Here is a 26725-nt window from a genome sequence, read left to right on the forward strand (position 1 = left end):
TGATGACTATGAGAACCTTGGAGAGGAGGAAAGCAATGGATGTCGAGCGGGTCTAACATGATACTGTGAAAGTTCAATCCATAATGGATCCAACACAGAAGCGAGAGTCCCGTTCACAGCTTAGCCAGCGAGAGTCACATTCACAGCGGAGCCAGCAGGAAACCATGCCAAGCGGAGGCGGATCAGCAGCGCAGAGATGTCCCAAGCCGATACGCAGGCAAGCAGTTCATTGAGAAATGTTGTTCTAAAACTGTTCGACAATTTGCTTACAAATTGATGACCCTCACCCCATCCTTGTTTGTGAATTACTTAGCAATTCATGGAAACTGTTTTTATACCAAATCATGGCACCCACCTGTTCCCAATTAGCCTGCACACCTGTGGGATGTTCCAAATAAGTTTATGATGAGCATTTCTCAACTTTATCAGTATTTATTGCCACCTTTCCCAACTTCTTTGTCACGTGTTGCTGGCATTAAATTTTAAAGTTAATGATTACTTGCAAAAAAAAAAAAAGTTTATCAGATATGTTGTCTTTGTAGCATATTCATCTGAATATGGGTTGAAAAGATTTGCAAATCATTGTATTATGTTTATATTTACATCTAACACAATTTCCCAACTCATATGGGAACGGGATTTGTACATACATACATATACATATATATGCATACACATACATATATACACACATACATATATACATACATATACATATATACAGATATACATACATACATACATATACACATATGTACATATATACATACATACATGCATATATATACATATGTATATATACATGTACATATATAAATACATATACACATATATATGTGGATATATATATATATATATATATATATATATATAAATATATACACTCTATATATATATATATATATATATATATATCCATTTCCTACCGCTTTTCCCTTTAGGGGTGGCAGATTTTGCTGGAGCCTAATACAGCTGCCTTCGGGCCGAAAGTGGGGTACACCCTGGACAAGTCTCCACCTCATCACAGGTCCAACACAGATAGACAGACAACATTCACACTTTAGTGTTGCCAATCAACCTATACCCAGGTGCATGTCTTTGGAGGTGGGAGGAAGCCTGAGTACCCGGAGGGAACCCACGACAGTCACGGGGAGAACATGCAAACTCCACACAGTAAGATCCCGAGCCTGGAGATCGAACCCACCATGCTGCCCCAGGTATATACTATGTTATAGGGTTGTACGGTGTACCGGTATTTGTATATGTGGGGGGAGGTGTCGCCAGCACTGCCTGTAGGAGCAAAAGTCACCGCCGCTGGCTATGGTGCTGAAGACGAGCGCCATCGGGCAGGGGCGAGACACAGCCGACGGTGAGACACAGCTGGCAGGTGATTCGATTTCACAGGTGGTACGTGTTAATCTAATGCAGATGTTCTCCCGAAATGTGTTTGTCATTCTTGTTTGGTGTGGGTTAACAGTTTTAAAGGTGTGTATACGGCCCCCCTCAGTGTGACCTGTATGGCTGTTGACCGAGTATGCTTTGCATTCAATCGTGTGTGTGTGTGCGTGTGTGTGTGTGTGTGTGTGTGTGTGTGTGTGTGTGTGTGTGTGTGTGTGTGTGTGTGTGTGTGTGTGAAAAACCGTAGATGTTATGTGGTTTAAGGTTTATTGGCGCTCTGTACACAGCGGCATTTTAAAAAGTCATTAATTTTACTCTCTGAAACCAATACCGATAATTTCCTATATCACATTTTTAAAGCATTTATCGGCCGTTAATATCGGACATCTCTTGTCAAGACTTATGCTAATGAAGTATCAAACAAGTCCAGGGAACAAGGACTGTCCAAATGTTCTTTTCAATGGTCTACAAATTGAGTCTTCTTTTACAAAGGGGGAGGCGGATGAATCGACTTTTAACTACAAGTCTTCCTTTGTGTGTGTGTGTGTGTGTGCGTGTGTGCATGCGTCACGCAATAAACGTTTAAAGCACAACTGGACACAGCCGGTTGCAGATTGTACCTCTGAGTGGACACTATAAAAGAAGCCCGATAAAACACCTGAAGCAAGAGAGTTGTTTCTTTGATGCTCCGCTAAGTCTAATCTCACATCTCTCAATGCTAGGGAGAACATTTTACTTTGAAATGTCCACACACACACACTCACACAGCTGCTCTTGCATTCCTTGGTTCATTTTCTACTGAACAGATAGCTTGTACATTGATAGTAGTGCATGATGATGGTTCACTGGTTAACAATTAGGACGATAGTGCCTGTATCAACTGCTCATGGGTTGTCCGATACTAATATTTCGGTACCGATACTGGTATCAAAATGTATTTCGATACTTTTCTAAATAAAAAGGTACCACAAAAAATGCCAGTATTAGCTTTATTTTAACCAAAAAATCTTACGGTACATTAAAACCTCTAAAGCAGGGGTCTCAAACTCAATTTACCTGGGGGCCACTGGACGCGGAGTCTGGGTAAGGCTGGGCTGCAAGAAAATAAATCTAAAAAATGTTTTGCATATACTCCTCAGCATGTCTAGTTTTATAATGACGTTTCAAATTGTATTCCTTGTGCACCGCAACTTTCTCTGCGCAAATAAGACACGTCAGGGTGCCCCCTGTAAATATTTTTGTATTTAGCCAACGCACGGAGAATAATGTTATTTCCGCGATGTGTGTCATTACACTTTTCCTCCCTACAGCAACACGGCGGTCGGCGGATAATAGCCGGGAAAGTACCTGGATAGCGAGCGTAAAAAAGGGGTTATCCAGTATCATATAGAAAAATATATGTAGTGTTCATCGTGTGAGGCAATGCAAATTAAACAATAAAAAAATTTAAAAAACGGTTTGAATTGGTCAAAGTATTTGGGAACTGTTATTACTGACGGTCACGTGTTGTGGTGTAACCGCAGCCATGCATGTAAGAAAACCCTCGTCTCCATGGCAACGTCTCCGTCGCTTTCACTCATTAGCCACTTTTCCACTAACACAGGGGTAGGCAACCCAGAACCGTGAAAGTGCCATTTTGGACTCAATTAACACAACGCTGTCAAGCGCCATTCATATAAAACATTAAACTTTCATATTAAGGAGGGGGCGGCAAAATAACGTCTATTGCGCAAAATAACGTCTATTGCCGTGTGTCTGAGACCCCTGATCTAAAGGCTTAGTTGGCCACATGCGTGGACAGCACCTTTTAGCTCTTATTTCCAAAATTGTGTACACTACTGAATTGGGGTCTTAAGGCCACTTATGTGGACACTTTCACTGCGATCTGGTGGTGTCAGAAGAGAATAACATGCAATGGAACTTGGAAAAAAAAAGTGTAGAAATAAGAATTAGCATGTCATAACACATGAAGTACACGAGTATTTGGCGAGCGTCGTTTTTGTCCAACTAATTTTGGCGGTCTTTGAACTCACCGTAGTTTGTTTACACGTAGAACTTTCTCCGACTTTCTCGGACGTGTTTTATGCCACTTCTTTTTCTGTTTCATTTTGTCCACCAAACTTTTAATGTTGTGCGTGAAGGCAGAAAGGTGAGTTTAGTTGATGTTATTGACTAGTGTGGAGTGCTAATCAGACATATTTGGTCACTGCATGATTGCAAGCTAATCAATGCTAAAATGCTATTTAGGCTAGCTATATGTACATATTGCATCATTATGCCCCATTTGTAGGTATATTTGAGCTCATTTATTTTCCTTTAAGTCCTCTTAATTCAATTTATATCTCATGACACACTACCTTTATGTAATATGGGTTTTAATGTTTTGCGGCTCCAGACAGATTTGTTTTTGTATTTTTTGTCCAATATGGCTCTTTCAACATTTTAGGTTGCCGACTCCTGGTATAACGCCACACTACTTCTGTTTGTTTGAGATTGTCATTACTGCCACAAAAGGTGGGAATGTGTATTACAAGTGAGTACCGCTGAGAAACAGATATATTTTTTAGCAACCCTATGGTTAAGAAACACTGTTTTAGTACAAAAAAAACCTTTAGTAGATCAGGCCCAATAATTAAATAATAAAAAAACAACAACAGCATGGTCCTTTGGGGACCAAATGGGCTAGAACCCCCCTGTAGCAAACACATAAAGCGAGTGTTGCGACCCAGAGCAAAGGTTGGCGGCAACTCAGAGCAGACGAGACGCCCTCCGATGTGGCCGCCAAATGGCTGCAATAAACAAAACAAGTCAAACTGACACAGGACTATTTCACCACCTTAATAGACAGCGAGACTCCAGTTAATTAAAATAATATGTCACCGCAAGACATGACTCCGGAGGGACGAGGCCGGACTTTTTAAATGAAAAACGCTACAAAGTTCAGTGGAACTTTTAGAAGAAGAAAAAACACACAAAATGCGAGGTGACACATGACATTATAAGAAGTTGACGATAAAAAAACAAAAAACGTTTACACATGAATGACAGCAGAGTGTAACATGTCGGAATGAAACATTGTGTCAAAGTTTGTTCGTGACGAACCCCAAAATGCAGAGAAGGAGGCAGGCATTGCGTGGGAAAACATGCTTTAATTTAAATACTAAAACAAGAACAAACAAAAGGGTACTAACAAAAGGCGCGCACAAGGCGGATAACAAACTAAAAGAGCTAGCATGGGAGCCAGAAAACAAAAGGAACTTAGCATGGAAGCTGGCAAAAACAAAAGGGCCTTGCATGGAAGCTAGCGGGTAGTGAGCAGGAAAACAGAAGTCGTTACGTGTTCTATAAAGACAAACTGAAAGCAGGGAACAAAAGACAGTAAGCTACAAAATGCTACCGAAATATAGCCTACCGCTATGCTGCAATGAATTGAATTTAATTAAAATATTTATTTCAAACCTGCACAGTACAACTAAACACAGTTTTTAATTTTTTTTACATTTTGGCAGAGATATTTATGCAAGGCTTGAAAAGGGGTTGGATGAAGCAGATGCTTATAATAGCCCAACCCCTCTCACTCATTCCACATTTAACATAAACGATATAATACAGAACAATTTTCTATAAACAAAAACAAGAAAAACTCCTGTACACTAACAATACTATGAGACAAGACAAGACGAGACAAAACACACACACACACACACACACACACACACACACACACACACACACACACACACACGGGCCCAAACACTGTCTGACCATACACCTCTCTCCCATCGCTCTGTGCTGAGGGCATCCCTCTCTTTCCTCCTCGAACTTCTTCAGTACTTCTTTTTTAAACAGTGTTTTAAATTGAATCATGTTAGAGCATTTTTTTTACTTGTCTCCTAAGTTGTTCCACAGAGTGACTCCACACACTGAAATGCACAATGATTTTAAAGTGGTTCTAAATTTAGGCAAACATAATTTGTTGTTTCCTCTTAAACTGTAACTATGGCGATCATCTCTATCATGGAACAGGTTCTGTATATTGGATGTTAGAGAGTTTTGGGATGCCCTAAACATAATTTGAGCAGTTTTAAAGTTGATCACATCGTTCAGTTTAAGTTGCTTTGAGTCCATAAATAGTGGATTTGAATGATGTCTGTAGTGAACATTGGATACACTCCTAATGGCCTTTTTCTGCAGAGTGACTAAAGGTTGTAGATGTGATTTATAGCAATTCCCCCAGACTTCAACACAGTAGTTTAAATATGACATAATAAATGAATGATACAATAACAGCAGAGCATTGGTGTTCAATAAATGACATTATCTCGGGGTGGTGGTTCCTCTCTTTAAGAAGGGGGACCGGAGGGTGTGTTCCAACTATCGTGGGATCACACTCCTCAGCCTTCCCGGTAAGGTTTATTCAGGTGTACTGGAGAGGAGGCTACGTCGGATAGTCGAACCTCGGATTCAGGAGGAACAGTGTGGTTTTCGTCCTGGTCGTGGAACTGTGGACCAGCTCTATACTCTCGGCAGGGTTCTTGAGGGTGCATGGGAGTTTGCCCAACCAGTCTACATGTGCTTTGTGGACTTGGAGAAGGCATTCGACCGTGTCCCTCGGGAAGTCCTGTGGGGAGTGCTCAGAGAGTATGGGGTATCGGACTGTCTTATTGTGGCGGTCCGTTCCCTGTACGATCAGTGCCAGAGCTTGGTCCGCATTGCCGGCAGTAAGTCGAACACATTTCCAGTGAGGGTTGGACTCCGCCAAGGCTGTCCTTTGTCACCGATTCTGTTCATAACTTTTATGGACAGAATTTCTAGGCGCAGTCAAGGCGTTGAGGGGTTCCGTTTTTTTAACCGCAGGATTAGAATCCAGGCTCGGGATCTTTCTGTGTGGAGTTTGCATGTTCTCCCCGTGAATGCGTGGGTTCCCTCCGGGTACTCCGGCTTCCTCCCACCTCCAAAGACATGCACCTGGGGATAGGTTGATTGGCAACACTAAATTGGCCCTAGTGTGTGAATGTGAGTGTGAGTGTTGTCTGTCTATCTGTGTTGGCCCTGCGATGAGGTGGCGACTTGTCCAGGGTGTACACCGCCTTCCGCCCGATTGTAGCTGAGATAGGCGCCAGCGCCCCCCGCGACCCCGAAAGGGAATAAGCGGTAGAAAAAGGATGAAGGAGGATGGATTAGGTCTCTGCTTTTTGCAGATGATGTGGTCCTGATGGCTTCATCTGACCGGGATCTTCAGCTCTCGCTGGATCGGTTAGCAGCCGAGTGTGAAGCGACCGGAATGAGAATCAGCACCTCCAAGTCCGAGTCCATGGTTCTCGCCCGGAAAAGGGTGGAGTGCCATCTCCGGGTTGGGGAAGAGACCCTGCCCCAAGTGGAGGAGTTCAAGTACCTAGGAGTCTTGTTCACGAGTGAGGGAAGAGTGGATCGTGAGATCGACAGGCGGATCGGTGCGGCGTCTTCAGTAATGCGGATGTTGTACCGATCCGTTGTGGTGAAGAAGGAGCTGAGCCGGAAGGCAAAGCTCTCAATTTACCGGTCGATCTACGTTCCCATCCTCACCTATGGTCATGAGCTTTGGGTCATGACCGAAAGGATAAGATCACGGGTACAAGCGGCCGAAATGAGTTTCCACCGCCGTGTGGCGGGGCTCTCCCTTAGAGATAGGGTGAGAAGCTCTGCCATCCGGGAGGGACTCAAAGTAAAGCCGCTGCTCCTCCACATCGAGAGGAGCCAGATGAGGTGGTTTGGGCATCTGGTCAGGATGCCACCCGAACGCCTCCCTAGGGATGTGTTTAGGGCACGTCCAACCGGTAGGAGGCCACGGGGAAGACCCAGGACACGTCGGGAAGACTATGTCTCCCGGCTGGCCTGGGAACGCCTCGGGATCCCCCGGGAAGAGCTAGACGAAGTGGCTGGGGAGAGGGAAGTCTGGGTTTCCCTGCTTAGGCTGTTGCCCCCGCGACCCGACCTCGGATAAGCGGAAGATGATGGATGGATGGATGGATGGATCTCCTCATCATTCCAACACATTTAGCAACTTTTGTCCTCAGGTAACTTATATGAGGCTTTCATCAGCCTCATATAATCTATTATTACTCCTAAGAAAGAATTTTGATGAACATATTCTATTGGTGTATCATCAATAACAATCCTGATCGGTATATTACTTTTGCAATTGCTAAAGAGCATTATTTTGGACTTCTTTAAATTCAAAGACAATTTGTTTGTATTACACCAAGTTTTTAACTTTATCATCTCCTCAGTTACAGAGGCCAGAAGTTGCTTCACGTGGTCACCTGCAAGTGTAATGGTTGGATCATCAGCAAAGAGGATGCATTTCAGCAGTGTTGATACTTGAGATATTTCGTTGATATATATAATAAATAGTGTGGGTCCCAGTATCAACCCCTGGGGAACTCCACAGGTTATGTTCATGGGTGTAGATTGATGTTGGTCCATCTGAACAATCTGCTGTCTCTCATTTAAGTAGCTCTCCAGCCATTTCCCTGCCAATCCCCTTATGTCATAGTTTTCCAGTTTATTTACCAAAACCGGGTGGTCAATGGTATCCAAAGCCTTTTGCAGGTCAAAAAAAATTCCTATAACAAATTTGTTCTTCTCCATACCATTAGTAATGTTCTCTATTAAGTCAATTAGAGCTAATGAAGTTGACCTATTTTGTCGGAACCCATATTGACAATCGGATAATAATTTGTGCTTTTCAATGAAGCCACAAAGTTTATTATCAAATAATTTTCCAATATTTTTGATAACTGTGGCAGAAGGGTGACATGCCGGTAATTTGTGAAGTGGTGTTTGTTTCCAGATTTGAAGATGGGGATGACTTTTGAGAGTTTCATTTGTGAAGAAAATTGTCCAAGTCGAAAAGATAAATTGCAGATGTGTGTGAATGGTTTGATGATTTCTTCTGCTACGTTCCCGACCGTCCACATGTCGAGGTCATAGATGTCACGTGATGTTTTGTTCTTGCTTTTATGAATAACCTCCAAGACTTTCTTTTCGACAGTCGGACTAAGGAACATCGAATAAGGATTTTTTTCAATAAATTCCATGGGCTGTTCATCATTAATTGGGATTTTTTTTGCCAGCTGAGGCCCAATATTAACAAAAAACATATTGAAGCCGTCAGCAATCATCTTCTTGTCACTTATAATGTGGTCGTTCACAAAAAAAAACTCCGGATAACAAGGACTGTTTGAACCATGCCCAACAATGTATTTAATACCTTCCTAATTCCCTTGTCCTCCCTGAGATCGGTAGGTCGTGAGTTCAAATCCCGGCCAAAGACTATAAAAATGGGACCCATTGCCTCCCTGCTTGGCACTCAGCATTAGGGGTTGGAATTGGGGGTTAAATCACCATAAATGATTTCCGGGCGCGGCACCGCTGCTGCCCACTGCTGCCCACTGCTCCCCTCACCTCCCAGGGGGTGATCAAGGGTGATGGGTCAAATGCAGAGAATAATTTTGCCACATCTAGTATGTGTGTGACAATCATTTGTACTTTAACTTAACTTTTTATATAATTTTTCTTTTGGATTAATAGTTTGGTGGTGTATTCTTTCCTGCTTGCTCTTAACATGCTGGTTATTTTTTTTTAAAATATGTTTTGTACTTTTGTTCAGTTTCTATGGTTTGATGCCTAAAAAAAGTCCTATATAAACAATTTTTCTTTTTGCAAGCGTTCGCCAGCCCTTTGGTTATCCATGGAGTTTTTTTGGAGTTAGTTATATTGCATTTTTGATGGGGCAGTGTGTATCATAAAGTGAGAAAAAAATGTCGTAAAATAAAGCTGCATTTATATCTGACGTTTGAAAAACAGAATCCCAGGTTTGTTTCGCTAAATTTTTAAGTGCTGTTAATGATTGTTCAGTTGTGGCTCTTTGATAATATTCACTATTTACAGGTTTGGATGTTTTACAGTTATTATTGTACACCATGAACAGCGGTAAATGATCACTGACGTCACTCACTAACAAGCCTCCAGTTACAGTCTGATCTACAATGTTACAGAATATGTTGTCAATAAGTGTGGTGCTGTGTGTTGTGATTCTTGTGGATCGTGTAATCAGTGGGAATAAGCCCATGGAGAACATGGTGTCAATAAATTCTGCTGTGAGTTCGTGTTTATTAGGATTCAAAAAGTTGATATTAAAGTCCCCGCATACTATATAGTTTTTGTTCCTTTTAAATATTTTTTCCATCCATTCATTAAATATTTTCAAGTCCGATCCTGGTGTCCTATAAACACAGCTTACAATAATGTGTTTCCTATTTGAAAATGATAATTCCACAGTGACATATTCAAAGACTTCCTCAACAGCTAAACACATATAATTTACAATACTACAGTTGATATTTTTGTCCACATACCTAGCCACACCTCCTACTCTCTTAGTTTTACGGTTGGTGCAAAACATTTTATACCCATTTAATTCAAACTCATTGCATGTATTCTCATTCATCCATGTCTCTGAAATACATATAATATAAAATGGAGATTTGAATTGACTCAAATAGTCCTGGATATCATCAAAGTTAGAGTATAGACTCCTGCTATTAAAATGTACTAGAGATATGTTATCATCTTGCATAAATGTTTTATCAAATGTGACATAAGTATAATATAAACAATCATTGTTGGTGTTTTGATGAGCATTTCTATCTGGATCCATTTCACTCATAAATCTTTGTGTATTGTAGTTGATGTGGTCTGAAAAATGGATTGATTCCAAATTTTGGGAGTTTATCAAATCTTTATTCTCCTCTATTTCAGAAGAGAATTCACTATCAGAACTAAGCATATCGAGCTATTTCAAAAACATGAAAAAAGGAAGAGGGTGTGTGATCATGGTCCGATAAATTATTCCTTTGTTCATGAAACATGAACAAGAGAAGAGGGCATATGGTCAAGGACTGTGGGCCACAGACACGCAACACAAACATGCACACAACAACTGGACCATTTAAACCATGGGTGTCAAACTCTGGCCCGCGGGCCAAATCTGGCCCGCCGTGTAATTTAATTTGGCATTTGAGGCAATATCAATTTAGCACTAGAGCTGGCCCGCCGGTGTTATACAGTGTCGGTGCCGCTGTAACACCGCATTCACCGCTCATACTCATACTTGCCAACCCTCCTAATTTTCCCGGTAGACTCCCGAAGTTCAGTGCCCCGAAAATCTCCCGGGGCAACCATTCTCCCGAATTTCTACCGATTTCCACCTGTACAACTATATTGGGGGTGTGCATCACACACACACACAAGTGAAATCAATGCATACTTGGCCAACAGCCATACAGGTCGCACTGAGGGTGGCCGTATAAACAACTTTAGCACTGTTACAAATATGCACCACACTGTGAACCCACACCAAACAAGAATGTCAAACACATTTCGGGTGAACATCCGCACCGTAACACAACGGAAAAAAAATACCCAAAACCGCTTGCAGCACTAACTCTTCCGGGAAACTTCCAGCAAACTGACCAATAATTAACGTTTTATTCATGCATTCTCTCTTGCTACTTCAAGGCTTCAATCAATCAATCAATCAATCAATCAATCAATGTTTACTTATATAGCCCTAAATCACTAGTGTCTCAAAGGGCTGCACAAACCACCACGACATCCTCGGTAGGCCCACATAAGGGCAAGGAAAACTCACACCCAGTGGGACATTGGTGACAGTAATGACCCAGTGGGACGTCGGTGACAATGATGACTATGAGAGCCTTGGAGAGGAGGAAAGCAATGGATGTTGAGCGGGTCTAACATGATACTGTGAAAGTTCAATCCACAATGGATCCAACACAGTCGCGAGAGTCCAGTCCAAAGCGGATCCAACACAGCAGCGAGAGTCCCGTTCATAGCGGAGCCAGCAGGAAACCATCCCAAGCGGAGGCGGATCAGGCTTGAATATTTGGTTCATTCATTATTGTTATTTTATTTTAAAATGTATTATTAGCCTGTGGAAAAAATTTGATATTTACCTCAGAAGATTGCAAATAGAAAAAAAGGCATAACATTTTTATTAAAATATGCCATTCATATTTTTTTAATTATTATTATTATTATTTGAAACTGGATTTTGCATGTCACTAAAGTTATATAAGCCTTGCTTGTTCAATATTTAATGCAAAACTTGTTTGGGTCCCTATTAAAAGGGTAATTTGTTCCACCTTGGACCGCGACTTTGTTCCATTTAAAATGTTGGCCCACTCTGTATTTGAGTTTGACACCCCTGATTTAAACAAATACATAAACAATATTTCATCCCCACACACAGAAACATACACTCACACTAGCCGATCACAAAAGTAAAAAACTAAAGAAGTAATATTAAAAAAAATAATAATAATAACAATATATATATATATATATATATATATATATATATATATATATATATATATATATATATATATATATATATATATATATCCATCCATCCATTTTCTACCGCTTATTCCCTTTCGGAGTCGGGGGGGGCGCTGGCGCCTATCTCAGCTACAATCGGGCGGAAGGCGGAATACACCCTGGACAAGTCGCCAGCTCATCGCAGGGCCAACACAGATAGACAGACAACATTCACTCTCACATTCACACACTAGGGCCAATTTAGTGTTGCCAATCAACCTATCCCCAGGTGCATTTCTTTGGAAGTGGGAGGAAGCCGGAGTACCCGGAGGGAACCCACGCATTCACGGGGAGAACATGCAAACTCCACACAGAAAGATCCCGAGCCTGGATTTGAACCCAGGACTGCAGGACCTTCGTATTGTGAGGCAGACGCACTAACCCCTCTTCCACCGTGAAGCCTTTCACTTTTATTTGTTTTTGTTTATTTTAATAGTATTTTTAGAATGTGCCGCGGGCCTTTAAAACATTATCTGTGGGCCGCAAATGGCTTTCGGGGCACACTTTTGACACCTTGAGGACCTTCGTATTGTGAGGCAGACGCACTAACCCCTCTGCCACCGTGAAGCCATATATACATTCATATATATATATATATATATATATATATATATATATATATATATATATATATGAATGAGGTGTGGTAAGTATCACATATTTAATATGGAACAACTTCAAAATTCAAAAATAGTTTCCTAAATAATTCCCATTCATCACACCGTATTCGGAGTGAGGTTCGGAAAAGAAAAACAGAAAAAAGAAAAACAGTCACGTGGCAACATGACGCGACAACGACTCAGGAAGTAAACAGATCCATGCCTGTCTCCAGCACAGATGCACAACGACGAAAAAGTCTCATTGAAGAAAAATCAAACAAAATAGTCTTATGTCCACTGTCATACGTCCATGTCTCTGTGTGGGTACCCCAATGTTTATCGGAGTTTTCGAGGCTGCGGAGATGAACTTTGCAGCATCTGCTGGATTGTCAAAAAAGTGTTGTTGGGAGCCTTTGGAGAGTTTGATTGTTGCTGGATAGATGAGAAAAGCTTCAAAACCAGCTTTTTGAGAGCTGTACATCGTGGAGTAGCAGGGTCGTCTCAGCTTGGCCGTCGCGTCACTGTAGTCCGGGGCAAAGCGAATGGAGTTCCCGGAGAGCTGAAAATGATGTTTCCTAGCCTCGTTCAGGATGTGATCCTTATCCATGTACCACAGACACCTCACAATCATCGTCCTGGGACGGGCAGATTGGCGCCGGGCCCGCATGAGCTCCGGAGGATTAGCAGCCTAGGCAGGGAACCAATTGGTTCCCTGCCTAGGCGGACAGGTAAGACAGCGTGTTATTTCCTTCTTCGCCTTCCTTGATGTTAATTATTCTAATGTTATCCCTCCTGCTTCTGTCCTCGAGATCTGTCATTTTTTTCCCAATCTGCGTGAGCGTTCTGGTGAAATTGAGCATAGCGTCCTCATTGCTATAAACTCCTGTTTTAATAGAAGACACTTCATTGCGGACAGTTTCTATGTCGGCAGCGTGCTTGGATAAAGTATCTTGAATTGAGCCAAGTTGATCCTCCAATCGCTGGAATCGCTTTTGGGATCTAACCTCTGCCTCATTGCAAAATTTCCTGAATAAGGTCTCAAGATAGGCCTCAGTGACGACAGGTGTTTGAGACGAGGACGATCCCGATTCCATTGTTGCCTTTTTTATTTAACTTAAACTTTTGTAGCGGGTGTGCGAAAAATGACAAAAGTGTTGTTCATGAAAGAAAACAAAGTTATGGCAGAAAACAAAGTAGCTTAGAGGTTTCTTTAGTTTTTTTAGAGCATGCACAGGGGAGTTTCAGTTTTTCGACGTAGTCTACTCCGCCATCGTTTAAACATCAAATATGTTGTCTTTGTAGCATATTCAATTGAATATGGGTTGAAAATGATTTGCAAATCATTGTATTCCGTTTATATTTACATCTAACACAATTTCCCAACTCATATGGAAACGGTGTTTGTACAATGCTTTTAAATCAAAATTTGCAGTAAAAATATAAAAATACATCTGTCTTCATGTCTTCCATAATGTTTAATTTTTTGTGTGTTTAAATGTGTATGATTGTTAAATATTTCTAATCTGTACTGTTAAACTGGTCACACAAAATGGTTGATAGTTGATTATATGACTGAAATAAACTTATTTAATCCGTTCATTAATTACTTTTAACTGTTTTTAAATTCCTAAATGGTCTTGTCCCAGAGCTTCTGCAGCATCATACCTCGTCTAGAGACCTAAGGTCAGCTGACCAACTGCTGTTGGCGGTCCCCATATTCAGGCTAAAGACCAGAGGGGACATAGCCTTTTCCGTTGCCGCCCCTGAACTCTGGAACAGCCTTCCCCTACACGTTAGGTCAGCCCAGAGCCTGGGGGTCTTTAAAACCCTTAAAACCTACCTCTTCTCGCTGGCCTTTGACCTGAGTCCGCCTACTAGGCCACCATTTCTAGTCCCCCCCCCCCCCCCCTTCGCTTTATTATTTTAATTTATTTTTTCTTTTTTTCCAATTTGTCGCCCTTTTATTATTATTATTTTTGTAATTTATTTAATTATCGCCACAAGGCGCCCCGTAAAAGATGTGGAAAAAGGTAAAACGCTGGGGAAGGATGAGTAAAAAAATACGATCTAGACCGGGCTCCAAAGGGGGCCCAGTCTGGAGTGGCGAAAAAAAACCTCCATAGTAAAGCACATATACATATTACAACGTACATCTCGAGATATCTAGCAACAGAGGGAAGGGAGTGCGGGGTCATGGCGGTAGGCCGCAGCTCTCAGGCGCTGACCATCCTTTCATCACCCCTATGGGATTTGTGTCAAGGGCATTGGGTTGGGAGGGGGGTGTGTGTATGTGTGGCGTATATTTTTGGATGCATGTTTGTGTGTAAGCCTGCAGTGTGTCTCTGTTCCGCGGCCTCGATCTTGTGCAGTCGCTAGTCCAAAGTCATCAACACCAATTTATATTCTTATTTTAAAGAAAATAATCCAGACATGATTGTATTTTCATTAAACACCTTTAACATGCTATCAAATTATATGTATATATATATATGTATATATATATATATATATAAATATGTATATGAATGAGGTAGATCCCATTTTGAATTTGAAAGTTCAATGCTCTGCAGCCAGTAGCACAGCCTTTGAAGGAGCATAGGTATGGGCAGCATCTGTGACATTTAATTTGCAGGAAAGGAGTGACTTTAGGGTTGAATTGTTCATCCTCGTTCTATTTTCTGTCACTATCTTTTTTTGGACATTACTATTTGCCGTAGTTTTGAAGCAATGCGTGATTGGAATCCGGATGTTGTGTGTCAGTGTATTAACGTGCCGGCTGGAATAAATACACTCTGAGAAATAGCTCCGTGCCTGCCTACTTTATGGGTTACAGTTAAACCTATGGATAACTGTGACATATGTAATAGTCTCCTTCTTGTTGTGTGTGCAGTTGTGCACTCTCCAAAAGCCGTAGATCTTATAACGTGACTGGGCCGACACGCTGTTTATATGGAGGAAACGTGGACATGACGACAGGCTGTCCTCACTCAGGTCTGGCTGGAAATCGGGAGAAATTCGGGAGAGTGGTTGTCCCGCGAGATTTTTGGGAGAGGCAGTGAAATTCGAGAGTATCCCGGAAAATTCGGGAGGGTTGGCAAGTACTTTGCAAGCCGCAAATTTAGAAGCAAGACTTGGCGAGGGACGGCTATTACAATGCTCACTTGGCCGCACTCAAATAGCCCCTGGAGCGAGTAATATTAAAGAAGGAACGAAAAAGGGGCCACAAACAAAATTTTGTTTAGGGCCAGAAAAAGCCTGGGGGCCATCTTTACACTGCAAAAACTGAAATCTAAGTAAGATTAAATACCTCAAATAAGGGGGATATTTGCTTATTTTCTGTCTGATAAGATAATTCTTCTCACTAAACAGATTTTATGTTAGTGTTTTACTTGTTTTAAGGGTTTTGGTCCTAAATGATCTCAGTAAGATATTACAGCTTGTTGCTGAGTTGTTATGAACTATATTGAGTAAAACATGCTTGAAACTAGAATATCAACTATTGCAAAGCTGTGTCATCAACACTCACAAGTATTAAACTACTTTTTCAAAGTAATAATTTCTTATTTCAAGCTTGAAAAAAACAACATGATTTTGACACAAATGTGTCTCATATTAAAAACAGATGGCAGCCAAATGGACTTTGCTGTTTTATTTTCAATGAAATAATAGAAAATACATGCTCATATAGGAGTAGAGTTTGCACAGTACAGTAAACTGACAGTTAATATTTAAACATTTAACATGTCACATTTCAAACAATTTTGAACAGAGATAGTTCATGCACATTCAGATAAATTCTTCAAAGTTACAATTTAAAAAAAATTGGCCGGGGGCCGTACTGTATATATATGCGCACTAATTGACTGAAAGAGCACGCACTTGGCGAGATGATGTCATGTTGTCGATGGAAAAATGTATTTTTAGATCATATGATTTGCCTGATCGGCTAGTAGACCCTGAGAGTAACGAGCGATTGCCTTCTTGCCTTTCCATTAAGAACAATAACTTAGTTTTTAGTATAAGTTTGCTGGTTTCAAAAAATGTAATGCTGAGCGCATATCATTATGTCAAGATAATAGCACTAGCGTTTACTTAATTTAAGAATATTTTTCAACATATTGAGCAAAAAGGTCTTTTTTTTTCTACCAAGAAAAGTGCACTTGTTATTAGTGAGAATATAATTATTTTAAGGTATTTTTGGGTTCATTGAAGTTTGCTAATTTTACTTGTTTTGGAAAGTCTTGACAAGCCGAATTTTCTTGTTATATTGGCAGATCATTTTGCTTAGTTCAAATAAAATACCCCTCATTTTTGTATTTTTTTTTCTTGTTTTTGAACACTGACTTTTTGCAGTGCAGGTGTGGCGTAATTGAACTCGTTGACTACCTGCGTAGGGAGCATCAGACAAACAGGTAAACAGGTGGATCACATAAGAGAAGAAACAGACATGGACACAAAGAACCAAGAAAGAAAAAAAATGAAGATTAAATTAAAAAACATGGACTTACATGTGAATCCCAAATCACTCTTGTCTTTGGGCTCAACGGACGTCTGAAACAATGAACCTTGGGACAAAAAAGAAAAAGATGAAGGAAGGATGGAGGAAGGAACACAACCAAACAGAAAAGGAAGGAGGGAATTATCCTCATCGTCGATCTCAAATTGGGACACTGCAATAAGTCAGGGTTTCGAAACAAAAAAAAATTATACAAAAATTAGGGATATTTTACTTGAACTAAGCAAAATGATCTGCCATTAGAACAAGAACATTCTGCTTGTCAAGACTTTCCAAAACAAGTCAAATTAGCTAACCTCAATGAACCCAAAATAAGTATATTCTCACTAATAACAAGTGCACTTTTCTTGGTAAAAAAAAAAAGTAGCGTGGGGTGTATATTGTAGCGTCCCGGAGGAGTTAGTGCTGCTAGGGTTTCTGGGTATATGTTTTGTTGTGTTTATATTATGTTACGGTGTGGGTTGTTGTGTTTTTAGGACTTTCCTTCCTTCTCCTTTTGTCTGCACCTGTGCTTTTAGTGATTCGTCCTCGGCGAGGGGCGGACCTTAAGGCACACCTGCTCGTAATAAGCACACCAGTATTTAGGCACGTCACTGTCAGCTTAGCCTCTCCGGTTATTGTGTCCTGTATCTCCCACGTGCAGGCGCCTGTTTCACCTTGTCAGTCCTGGTACGTTGTCTTTCCTTAGTCCCGTAATCCCTCACCTTTTGTGTTTGTTTCCTAGCCTCCCTGAGGTAAAGAGGACTTGATGCTGCGCTCAGTGTACTTTTCCCTACAGCCGTGTACCACTCCGTACAGGTGCGTTTGTAAAAGTCATAGATTTTACTTTTTGAAACCGATACCGATAATTTCCGATATCACGTTTTAAAGCATTTATTGGCCGATAATATCGGGAGTCCGATATTATCGGACATCTACCTAGTGAGTGTTGATGACAAAGCTTTGCAAGTGTTGATATTCTAGTTTTAAGCATGTTTTACTCAATATAGGTCAGGGGTCGGCAACCCATGGCTCCGGAGCCGCATGTGGCTCTTTGGCCACTCTGATGTGGCTCAGCTGCACAATCGCTGACCCCCCCAATTATCTCGGAGCCTTTTCCGGACATCACCCGGGGTCAACATTCTTCGATTTTCACTCGGACAACAATATTGAGGGCATGCCGTGATGGTTTTACTTTTAGCACCCTCTACATTTTGACGTGTTTCACAAAATAAAGAAGACAATCATTCTCGCGAATATCTGCAGGTGGTCACCCATATAACAGTAATAAGGGCATGCCATGAAGCCATTGCCTTTAACGCTTTCTACAACATGTACAGACATCTTGCCAGTCTTGTATGTGGCTTCCGCAGATACACGTACACGACTGCAGGGCATACTGGGTGACACAGAGTACACTGAAGGATTGTGGTATAAATAACTTTAACACTCTTACTAATATGCACCACACTGTGAACCCACACCAAACAAGAATGACAAACACGTTTCGGGAGAACATCCTCACAGTAACACAACATAAACACAACACAACAAATACCCAGAATCCTTTGCATCCATGACTATTCCTGACTATATTACACACCCCGCCCACCTCAACCGACGCACGGAAAGGGGGGGGGGGGTGTTTGGTGCTAGCAGGGTGTATAATATAGCCTGAAAGAGTCATGGATGCATTGCATTCTGGGTAATTTTAATGTTGCGTTTATAATGTGTTACAGTGCGGATGTTCTCCAGAAATGTGTATAATGGGGTGGGGCAGGGCGGTGTATAATGTAGCCCGGAAGAGATGCATGGGATTCTGGGTATTTCTTCTGATGTGTTTATGTTGTGTTACAGTGTGGATGTTCTCCCGAAATGTGTTTGTCATTCTTGTTTGGCGTGGGTTCACAGTGTGGTGCATATTAGTAAGAGTGTTAAAATTGTTTATACCACAACCTTGAGTGTACTCTGTGCCACCCAGTATGCCTTGCAGTCGTGTACGTGTATCTGCGGAAGCCACATGCAACATGTCACTGTACTGGCAAGCTGTCTGTACATGTTTTAGATGGCGTCAAAGGCAATGGCTTCATGGCACGCCCTTATTACTGTTATATGGGTGACCACCAGCAGATATTCGCGAGAATGATTGCGGCTCCCTTTGTCTTCTTTGATTTGTGAAACGGGTCAAAATGGCTCTTTGAGTGGTAAAAGTTGCCGACCCCTGATATAGGTCATCAAATCTCAGCAACAAGCTGTAATATTGTCAGGGCGTGGACTTTGGGGTGATTGTTTTCCCGAGATGCAAGTAAAGTTGGATCGCAGCTTGGAGGTAAATACATGATTTTATTTTAACTTTAACAAAAGGTACAAAACTGCGATGAGGTGGCGACTTGTCCAGGGTGTACGCCGCCTTCCGTCTGATTGTAGCTGAGATTGGTGCCAGCGCCCCCCGCGACCCCAAAAAAGGGAATAAGCGGTAAAAAATGGATGGATGGAAAAGGTACAAAACTAAAGGCGCGCAGAAAGGCGGAGAGCAAACATGACAATGGTATACTTGCCAACCTTAAGACCTCCGATTTCAGGAGGTGGGGTGAGGGTGGCGTGGTCGGGGTTGGGCGAGGGGCATGGTTGGAGGCAGGGCGTTGTTGGGGGCGTGGTTAAGAGGGGATGAGTATATTTACAGCTATCCATTCATCCATTTCCTAAGTTTCCACCTCATCGCAATATGTGTAGAAATCTTTATTTATAATTGAATCACTTGTTTATTTTTCAACAAGTTTTTAGTTATTTTTTTTATCTTTTTTTCCAAATATTTCAAGAAAGACCACTACAAATGAGATATATTTTACACTGTTATACAATTTAATAAATCAGAAACTAATGATATAGTGCTTTATTTTACTTCTTTATCTTTTTTTTTTCAACCAAAAATGCTTTGCTCTGATTAGGGGGTATTTGAATTAAAGAAATGTTCACAGGGGGTACATCACTGAAAAAAGGTTGAGAACCACTGCTCTAAAAGCCGGAGATGTTATTGTCACATATGCATGCACAGTAGATGGCAGTATCGTCCTGTTTAAGAGTGTCACAACATTGCTGTTTACGGCCGACTAACTGCTTTACGGTAGACGGAAACGTGCCTGCTGTTGTTGTGTGTTGTTGCCGCGCTGGGAGGACGTTAATGAGACTGCCTAACATTAAACCCACATTAAGAAACCAAGAACTCGCCCTCGATCATTCTACAGCTTTAACGCCATTGGGCAGGCACTCTGTTTATATTGTGGGAAAGCGGACTTGAAAACAGGCTGTCGACACATCACTCAGGTCCGCATGGAGCTGGAGGGGGCGTGGCCTCCAGCTCCGCCTGAATTTCGAGAGATGTTCGGGATAAAATTTGTCCCGGGCGGTTTTCCGGCGAGGCGCTGAATTTCAGGAGTCTCCCGCCAAATCTTAGGGGGTTGGCAAGTATGCAATGGCATGAGTAGTAAGGATATCAGATAGCATGGGCTTCTAGGGGGTAATGTCGCCAGGCCGACTGCCTGGCAACTGCAAGCTTAAATAACACCGACCTGATTAGTGGCAGGTGCACGAGTGCAAAACGTGAGACAGGTGCATCTAATGAGTAGTCATGGAAACAAAACAAGCAAGAGTGCACAACCAGGAACTAAAGAGAGTCCAAAAAACAAACAGTACATGGCCAAACAAAAACATGATCAACAGACATGACAAATATCTTATTGAGATAATTTAGGACCAAAACCCTTAAAACAAGCAAAACACTCTAACATAAAATCTGCTTAATCAGAAGACTTATCAGACAGAAAATAAGTAAATATCACCCTTATTTGAAATATTTCATCTTACTTGGAATTTTTTTCTGCAGTGTATTTCATTCCAAATGCATTTGATCTTGCATTAAATACGCTGTTTTTCCTAATCATTTCCGCATCTTCCAAAATGCTAAACTGATTTAACGGCCGACTGGCTGATGACGCCAAATGTTAACACGGCGTGACGGAAACACACGGCGCTCCAATTACGACACAATTGTCGACGCAAACACGGGAAACAAGGCGAAGTCAAATGAAGTGCGATTGATTAAGTGAAAGCCAAATGGAAGGATAATAAGCTTTAGGGATGAAAGAGAAAAAGCAGGCGAAGGGGAACAATGCCGGGATTTGAAACGCTTGAAAATCAAACAATGCGATATAGGTGATTATTTTTCCTTTTTTTTGTTGGGTCCGTGATTGGCGCTACTTTTATGCAAATTAAAGCCTGGGTTTAAAAGAAGAGGCGCTGCTTTTGTTTTCAAAGGAATGATACAAATCAGATTTTTACTTTTGACTGACAAAACTGATTAAAAAAAAAAAAAAGGTGCATAATTATAATTAGGGATAATGTCGGCCAAAAAATGCTTTCAGATGTGATATCGGAAATTATCGGTATCGGTTTCAAAAAGTAAAATTCATGACTTTTTAAATAGGGAAAAGTACAGAGCGTCAATAAACCTTCAAGTCACATAACATAACATCTACGGCTTTTCACTCACACAAGCAAATGCAAGGCATACTTGGTCAACAGCCATACAGGACACAGTGAGGGTGGCCGTATAAACAATTTTAACGCGGTTACAAATATGTGTAAACCCATACCAAACAAGAATGACAAACACATTTCGGGAGAACATCTGCACCGTAAGACAACATAAACACAACAGAACAAATACCCCCCTTGCAGCACTGACTCTTCCAGGACGCTACAATATACAATTACATTTGTTTCAACTATTAAATGAACCAAATATATGACTGATTTTTATCTTTGTGAAAACATTGGACACAGTGTGTTGTCAAGTTTATGAGATGCGATGCAAGTGTAAGGCACTGTGATACTATTGTTCATTTTTATTTTATTATTTTAATTTATTGTTTTATATAAATTATAATGTCAATGAGGGATTTTTTATTCACTGCTATGTTGAAATTGTTACTAATATTGATACTGTTGTTGATAATATTCTATTTATAATATATTATTTATATAATTATACTATTTATATTAATATTTATATTAATATAATAGTATATTATATATTGACATATTCTAATATACATTACTCTTGGATTTTTCTGTGTCGTGTTTGTGTGCCCTCCCAATTGCTCTGTTTATTGCTGTTGTGAGTGTCACTGGGTCGGGTTTGGAATTGGATTGCATTGTTATGGTATTGTTGTGTATTGTTTTGGTAGATTGAAAAAAAAAAAAAAAATATATATATATATATATATATATATATATATATATATATATATATATGCGATGAGGTGGTGACTTGTCCAGGGTGTACACCACCTTCCGCCTGATTGTAGCTGAGATAGGCGCCAGCACCCCCCGCGACCCCAAAAGCGAATAAGCGGTAGGAAATGTATATATATATATATATATATATATATATATATATATATATATATATACACACACACACACACACAACGGAACAAATACCCAGAACGCCTTGCAGCACTAACTCTTCTAGGACGCTACAATATACGCCCCCCGCTCTCTCAGGGATACCACGTCCTAAATTCCAAGCTGCTGTTTTGAGGCATGTTAAAAAAAAAATGCACTTTGTGACTTCAATAATAAATATGGCAGTGCCATTTTGGCATTTTTTTTTCCATAACTTGAGTTGATTTATTTTGGAAATCTTTGTTACATTGTTTATTGCATCCAGCGGGGCATCACAACAAAATTAGGCATAATAACGTGTTAATTCCACGACTGTATAAATGGGTATCTGTTGATATCTGAATCGGTAATTAAGAGTTGGGCAATATGGGAATATCAGATATCGGCAAAAAAGCCATTATCGGACATCTTTAATTATAATTGTCCTTCTCAGATGTGTTTTTATTTCATCTGTTATAATCAACGCGTGGTCATAGTAAGGTTATTGGTAATACAGCTTTAAAAAGGCTACCAGGCCCTTTTGTGACCAATCGTCAGAATTGATTTACTGGAGACGTACACCTTTTATGGCTTCCTGTTAACGCTACAGGAAGTAGTTTACACAGGAAGCTCCTGAGCGTGGAGAGTCGTTCAATTGAGGGAAATTGAGCCGGAATCTATAATCCTGCAGGCTTGAGGTCAGATCTCATCGCAGTACCTCACAATTGTACTTCCTAAGCAAAGTAGATAATACACTACATGCAGGAGAGAGCATACTGGTGTTGTCCCGATACCAATTATTTTGATACTTTTCGGTACTTTTTGATACTTTTCTAAATAAAGGGGCCCACAAAAAATGGCATTATCGGCGTTATTTTAACAAAAAATCTTAGGGTACATTAAACATATGTTTATTATTGCAAGTTTGTCCTTAAATAAAATAGTGAACATACGGGACAACTTGTCTTTTATTAGTAAGTAAACAAATAAAGGCTCCTAATTTAGCTGCTGACATATGCGGTAACATATTGTGTCATTTTCCATTTTATTATTTTGTCAAAATTATTAAGGACAAGTGGTAGAAAATGAATTATCAATCTACTTGTACATTTACGGTTAATATCCGCTTACTTTCTCTTTTAACATGTTCTATCTACACTTCTGTTAAAATGTAATTATTATCCCTTATTATTCTGTTGTTTGGATGCTTTACATTAGTTCTGGATTATACCACAAATTTAGGTATCAATCCGATATAAAATTGTTATAGGATCATACATTGGTCATTTTGAAAGTCCTCATGTGTCCAGGGATGTATATCCTGAGTTTATAAACATAATATAAATAAAAAAAACTAAAGATGTTGTGATGCCAAAAAATATTGATGCAATCATATACCCACTTGATACGCACCTGTACTTGGTATCATTACAGTGGATTCAAGGTGTAGATCCACCAAAGGCGTTTGTTTACATTTTGACGCCGGCGAGCTACGGTGTGTAGTGAAGCATGTTTAGCTATTCCTCGTCCTGCAGGAAGGATACTTGTAAAAAATGTACTTTATTCGTCGCTATGGATGCGAGGATTAGTGATTTAGAAGTAGCTAAAACACTGCCGACTGGGGCTGGATGTTAGCCGCGAGCTAGCTAGCCATGTCTTAAAGAACCTCTTCCTGAGGGCGTTTCAGTGATATAACTTCACCTTTATCATTAGGTTTTAAGCCAAAATGTGTCCGTTCTCCCTTTTCTGTCTACACACTGTGTCTGTTTGTAAGTACTGCGTGATCGTGCGCTGCCGAACATGCTCCTCGGCTTGTAAACCAATAATGACACGACGTGACGACTACGGGGGGGTTAGTTGGGGGGTGGTGGACCGATATCTTTCAGAGGCGGCATAGTACCGAAAATGATCATTTGTATCGCTTTACTATACCCTCTTAAGGCCCAAGCTGTTTTTTTTTTTTTTTACATGCTTTTTTTATTTGTCTTTGCTATTTGGGCTTATTGGAGCCTAATTATCAATCAATCAATCAGTCAATCCTTAATTATATAGCCCTTAATCACAAGTGCCTCAAAGGGCTGCACAAGCCACAACGACATCCTCGGGTCAGAGCCCACATAAGGGCAAGGAAAAACTCACAACCCAGTGGGATGTCGATGTGAATGACTATGAGAAACCTTGGAGAGAACCGCAGATGTGGATGACCCCCCTTGTGTCCAGTCCATAGTGGATCGAACATATATTAGATAATTAGAATAAAAACTAAGAATCATCTTTTGATATGATGTACTTAGTCCATAAGTACAGAAATGTACTTATGGACACCAACTCTCAAATCCCTTCACTGACTTCCTGTTTCACTCAGGATTGAATTCAAAGTCTCCCTACTAACTCACCAATGCCTCCATGGAAATGCCCCCACCCGTCTACCTCAAAGAACTGCTCACCCCCAAAGCCTCCACACGACACCTCCGCTCCAAACAGGCTAACCTCCTCCGACCTCCAAGGACAAAGCTACGTACTATGGGAGACCAGGCTTTCTGCTCCGCTGCTCCCAGTCTGTGCAACACTCTCCCTGACCACCTGAGGGCACCTCAGACTGTGGATGTTTTTAAAAAAGGCTTAAAACCCTTCTTTTTTTTTTTAAAGCCTCTTTATAGATATGCATGCTGGCTATAGCCACTGGGCTGTTTCTAATTTAATATTTTCTTTATTTTTATTGTCTTTTCATTATTATTATTACATTTTTTTTACACTGACACTTTGAGGTTGTTTGCTCAACATAAAGTGTGTGTTTTTTTTTACAAATAAAATCTATTAATATTATTATTATATTACTTCATGTTTAGTGACATGCTGATTCTTATTTTTACACATTTTTTTTCCCCCCAAATACTATTTTATGTTACACTCTTCTGACACCACCAGATGGCAGTATATGTGTCCACATAAGTGGCCATAAGACCCCAATTCAGTAGAGTACACCATTTTTGGAAATAAGAGCTAAAAGGTGCCGTCCACCCATGTGGCCACTAAGCCTTTTGAGGATACCAGTACCGGCATACCGTGCAATCCTAGAGCATACATTGTAAAAAACTGTCAATATTAAAATCCCTTCCCTCTGAATCGAATCACAAAAGCTCACTTGGCTCCCTTTAGGTCAACGTTAAAGCAACAATAAATAATGGTGGATATCACAGGCTTCAGTGTAGTGGACGATGGCACACTGCCTCGCAGGAAGCCGACTTTAAGCTCTGTTATTCCCGCGGTTCCCCTGGAACACCTGCTCCGATGGTCTGTTATGCTCTAATTGATGGACCAGCCAGGACCACTTTCATGTTGCATTTTAGAGCCGACATTGCAAGGCTTTTGCAAACTTTGTCACGGCCTAAAATGGGTTTAACGATTAACATGAATTATTATATTTCCTCACATATTGGCTCTGGAGCAATTATTTAGTCAACTGCAGAGAGTATGAGGTGTCTATTAAAAGTAAGGCACTTTGTGCGGAAAGGGGCTTTTCTTGCGCAAAAGTGTTTTCATAATAATATCAAACTCGATCCATCTATTTATTCAACTTCAACTTCTTCTTCTCCAGATTTTGGCACGCTCTACCTTCCACATTTTTCGTCCGATTCAAACCGTTCCAATTTCAAACTGTTCAGCCTGTTCGGTAATCTCGGGCTTTTGTTTTGACAAATTCCAAAAATTTCCAGATTTTCCAGAATTCCAGGGATTCCGGGACATTTCTCCCATTCAAAATGAATTGGCCATTTTTCAAACTTTCAGCCCTTGCACATTTTTTAAACAATTCCAACCATTCTACCTTCAACAAATTCCATCATTCTGGTAATTTAAACACTTTTTTCCAAGGTAATAAAAAATTCCAGGATTTTCCAAAATTCCTGGTTTTCCAAAGCCCTATTTCCTACCCTTTTTTCTCGTGATAACTCCTTCCACATTTTTAAACGCATTTCAACCGTTCCACAATCAAAACATTCCTTTTAATTCAAGACAAAAAAAAAGTTGTTTTTTGAACTGGAAAAATTCCCGTTTTTCCCGAAATTCCAGGAATTCCGTAATACCATTTTTCAATTCAACTTCAACATTTCTCGGTCGATTTGAAAAATTCCAACACAAACCATTTCAACTCATTCAGACCATTCAAGGTTTTTTTTTGTTGCTTTTACCATTTTCCAAAAGATATTCCGCTTTTCTGGAAATTCCCAAGTTTTGGGAAACTCCCATTCAAATCAATGGTACATTATTCAAAGTTCCACAACTTACACATTTTTCATCCGATTCAGACCGTTCCAAATTTAAACGGTTCTGCCTATTCGGG

The 26725-nt window shown here is 40.5% G+C and overlaps 1 protein-coding gene across 3 annotated transcripts in view; it reads right to left on the reverse strand.

Annotated features, from left to right (window-relative positions):
* The window catches only part of LOC133553595 (netrin receptor UNC5C-like), a 581431-nt gene that overhangs the window by 66884 nt on the left and 487822 nt on the right, over positions 1-26725 (reverse strand). For 2 of the 3 annotated variants that reach the window (XM_061901975.1, XM_061901992.1), the window contains one exon: positions 16952-17008. The exons of the other annotated variant lie outside the window; for it this stretch is intronic. In XM_061901975.1, coding sequence (XP_061757959.1) covers positions 16952-17008 — 57 coding nt within the window. The remainder of the gene's footprint in view (positions 1-16951; positions 17009-26725) is intronic. 3 annotated transcript variants of the gene reach the window in all.

The sequence above is a fragment of the Nerophis ophidion genome, linkage group LG01 (genome assembly GCF_033978795.1).
Source record: "Nerophis ophidion isolate RoL-2023_Sa linkage group LG01, RoL_Noph_v1.0, whole genome shotgun sequence".
NCBI lineage: Eukaryota > Metazoa > Chordata > Actinopteri > Syngnathiformes > Syngnathidae > Nerophis > Nerophis ophidion.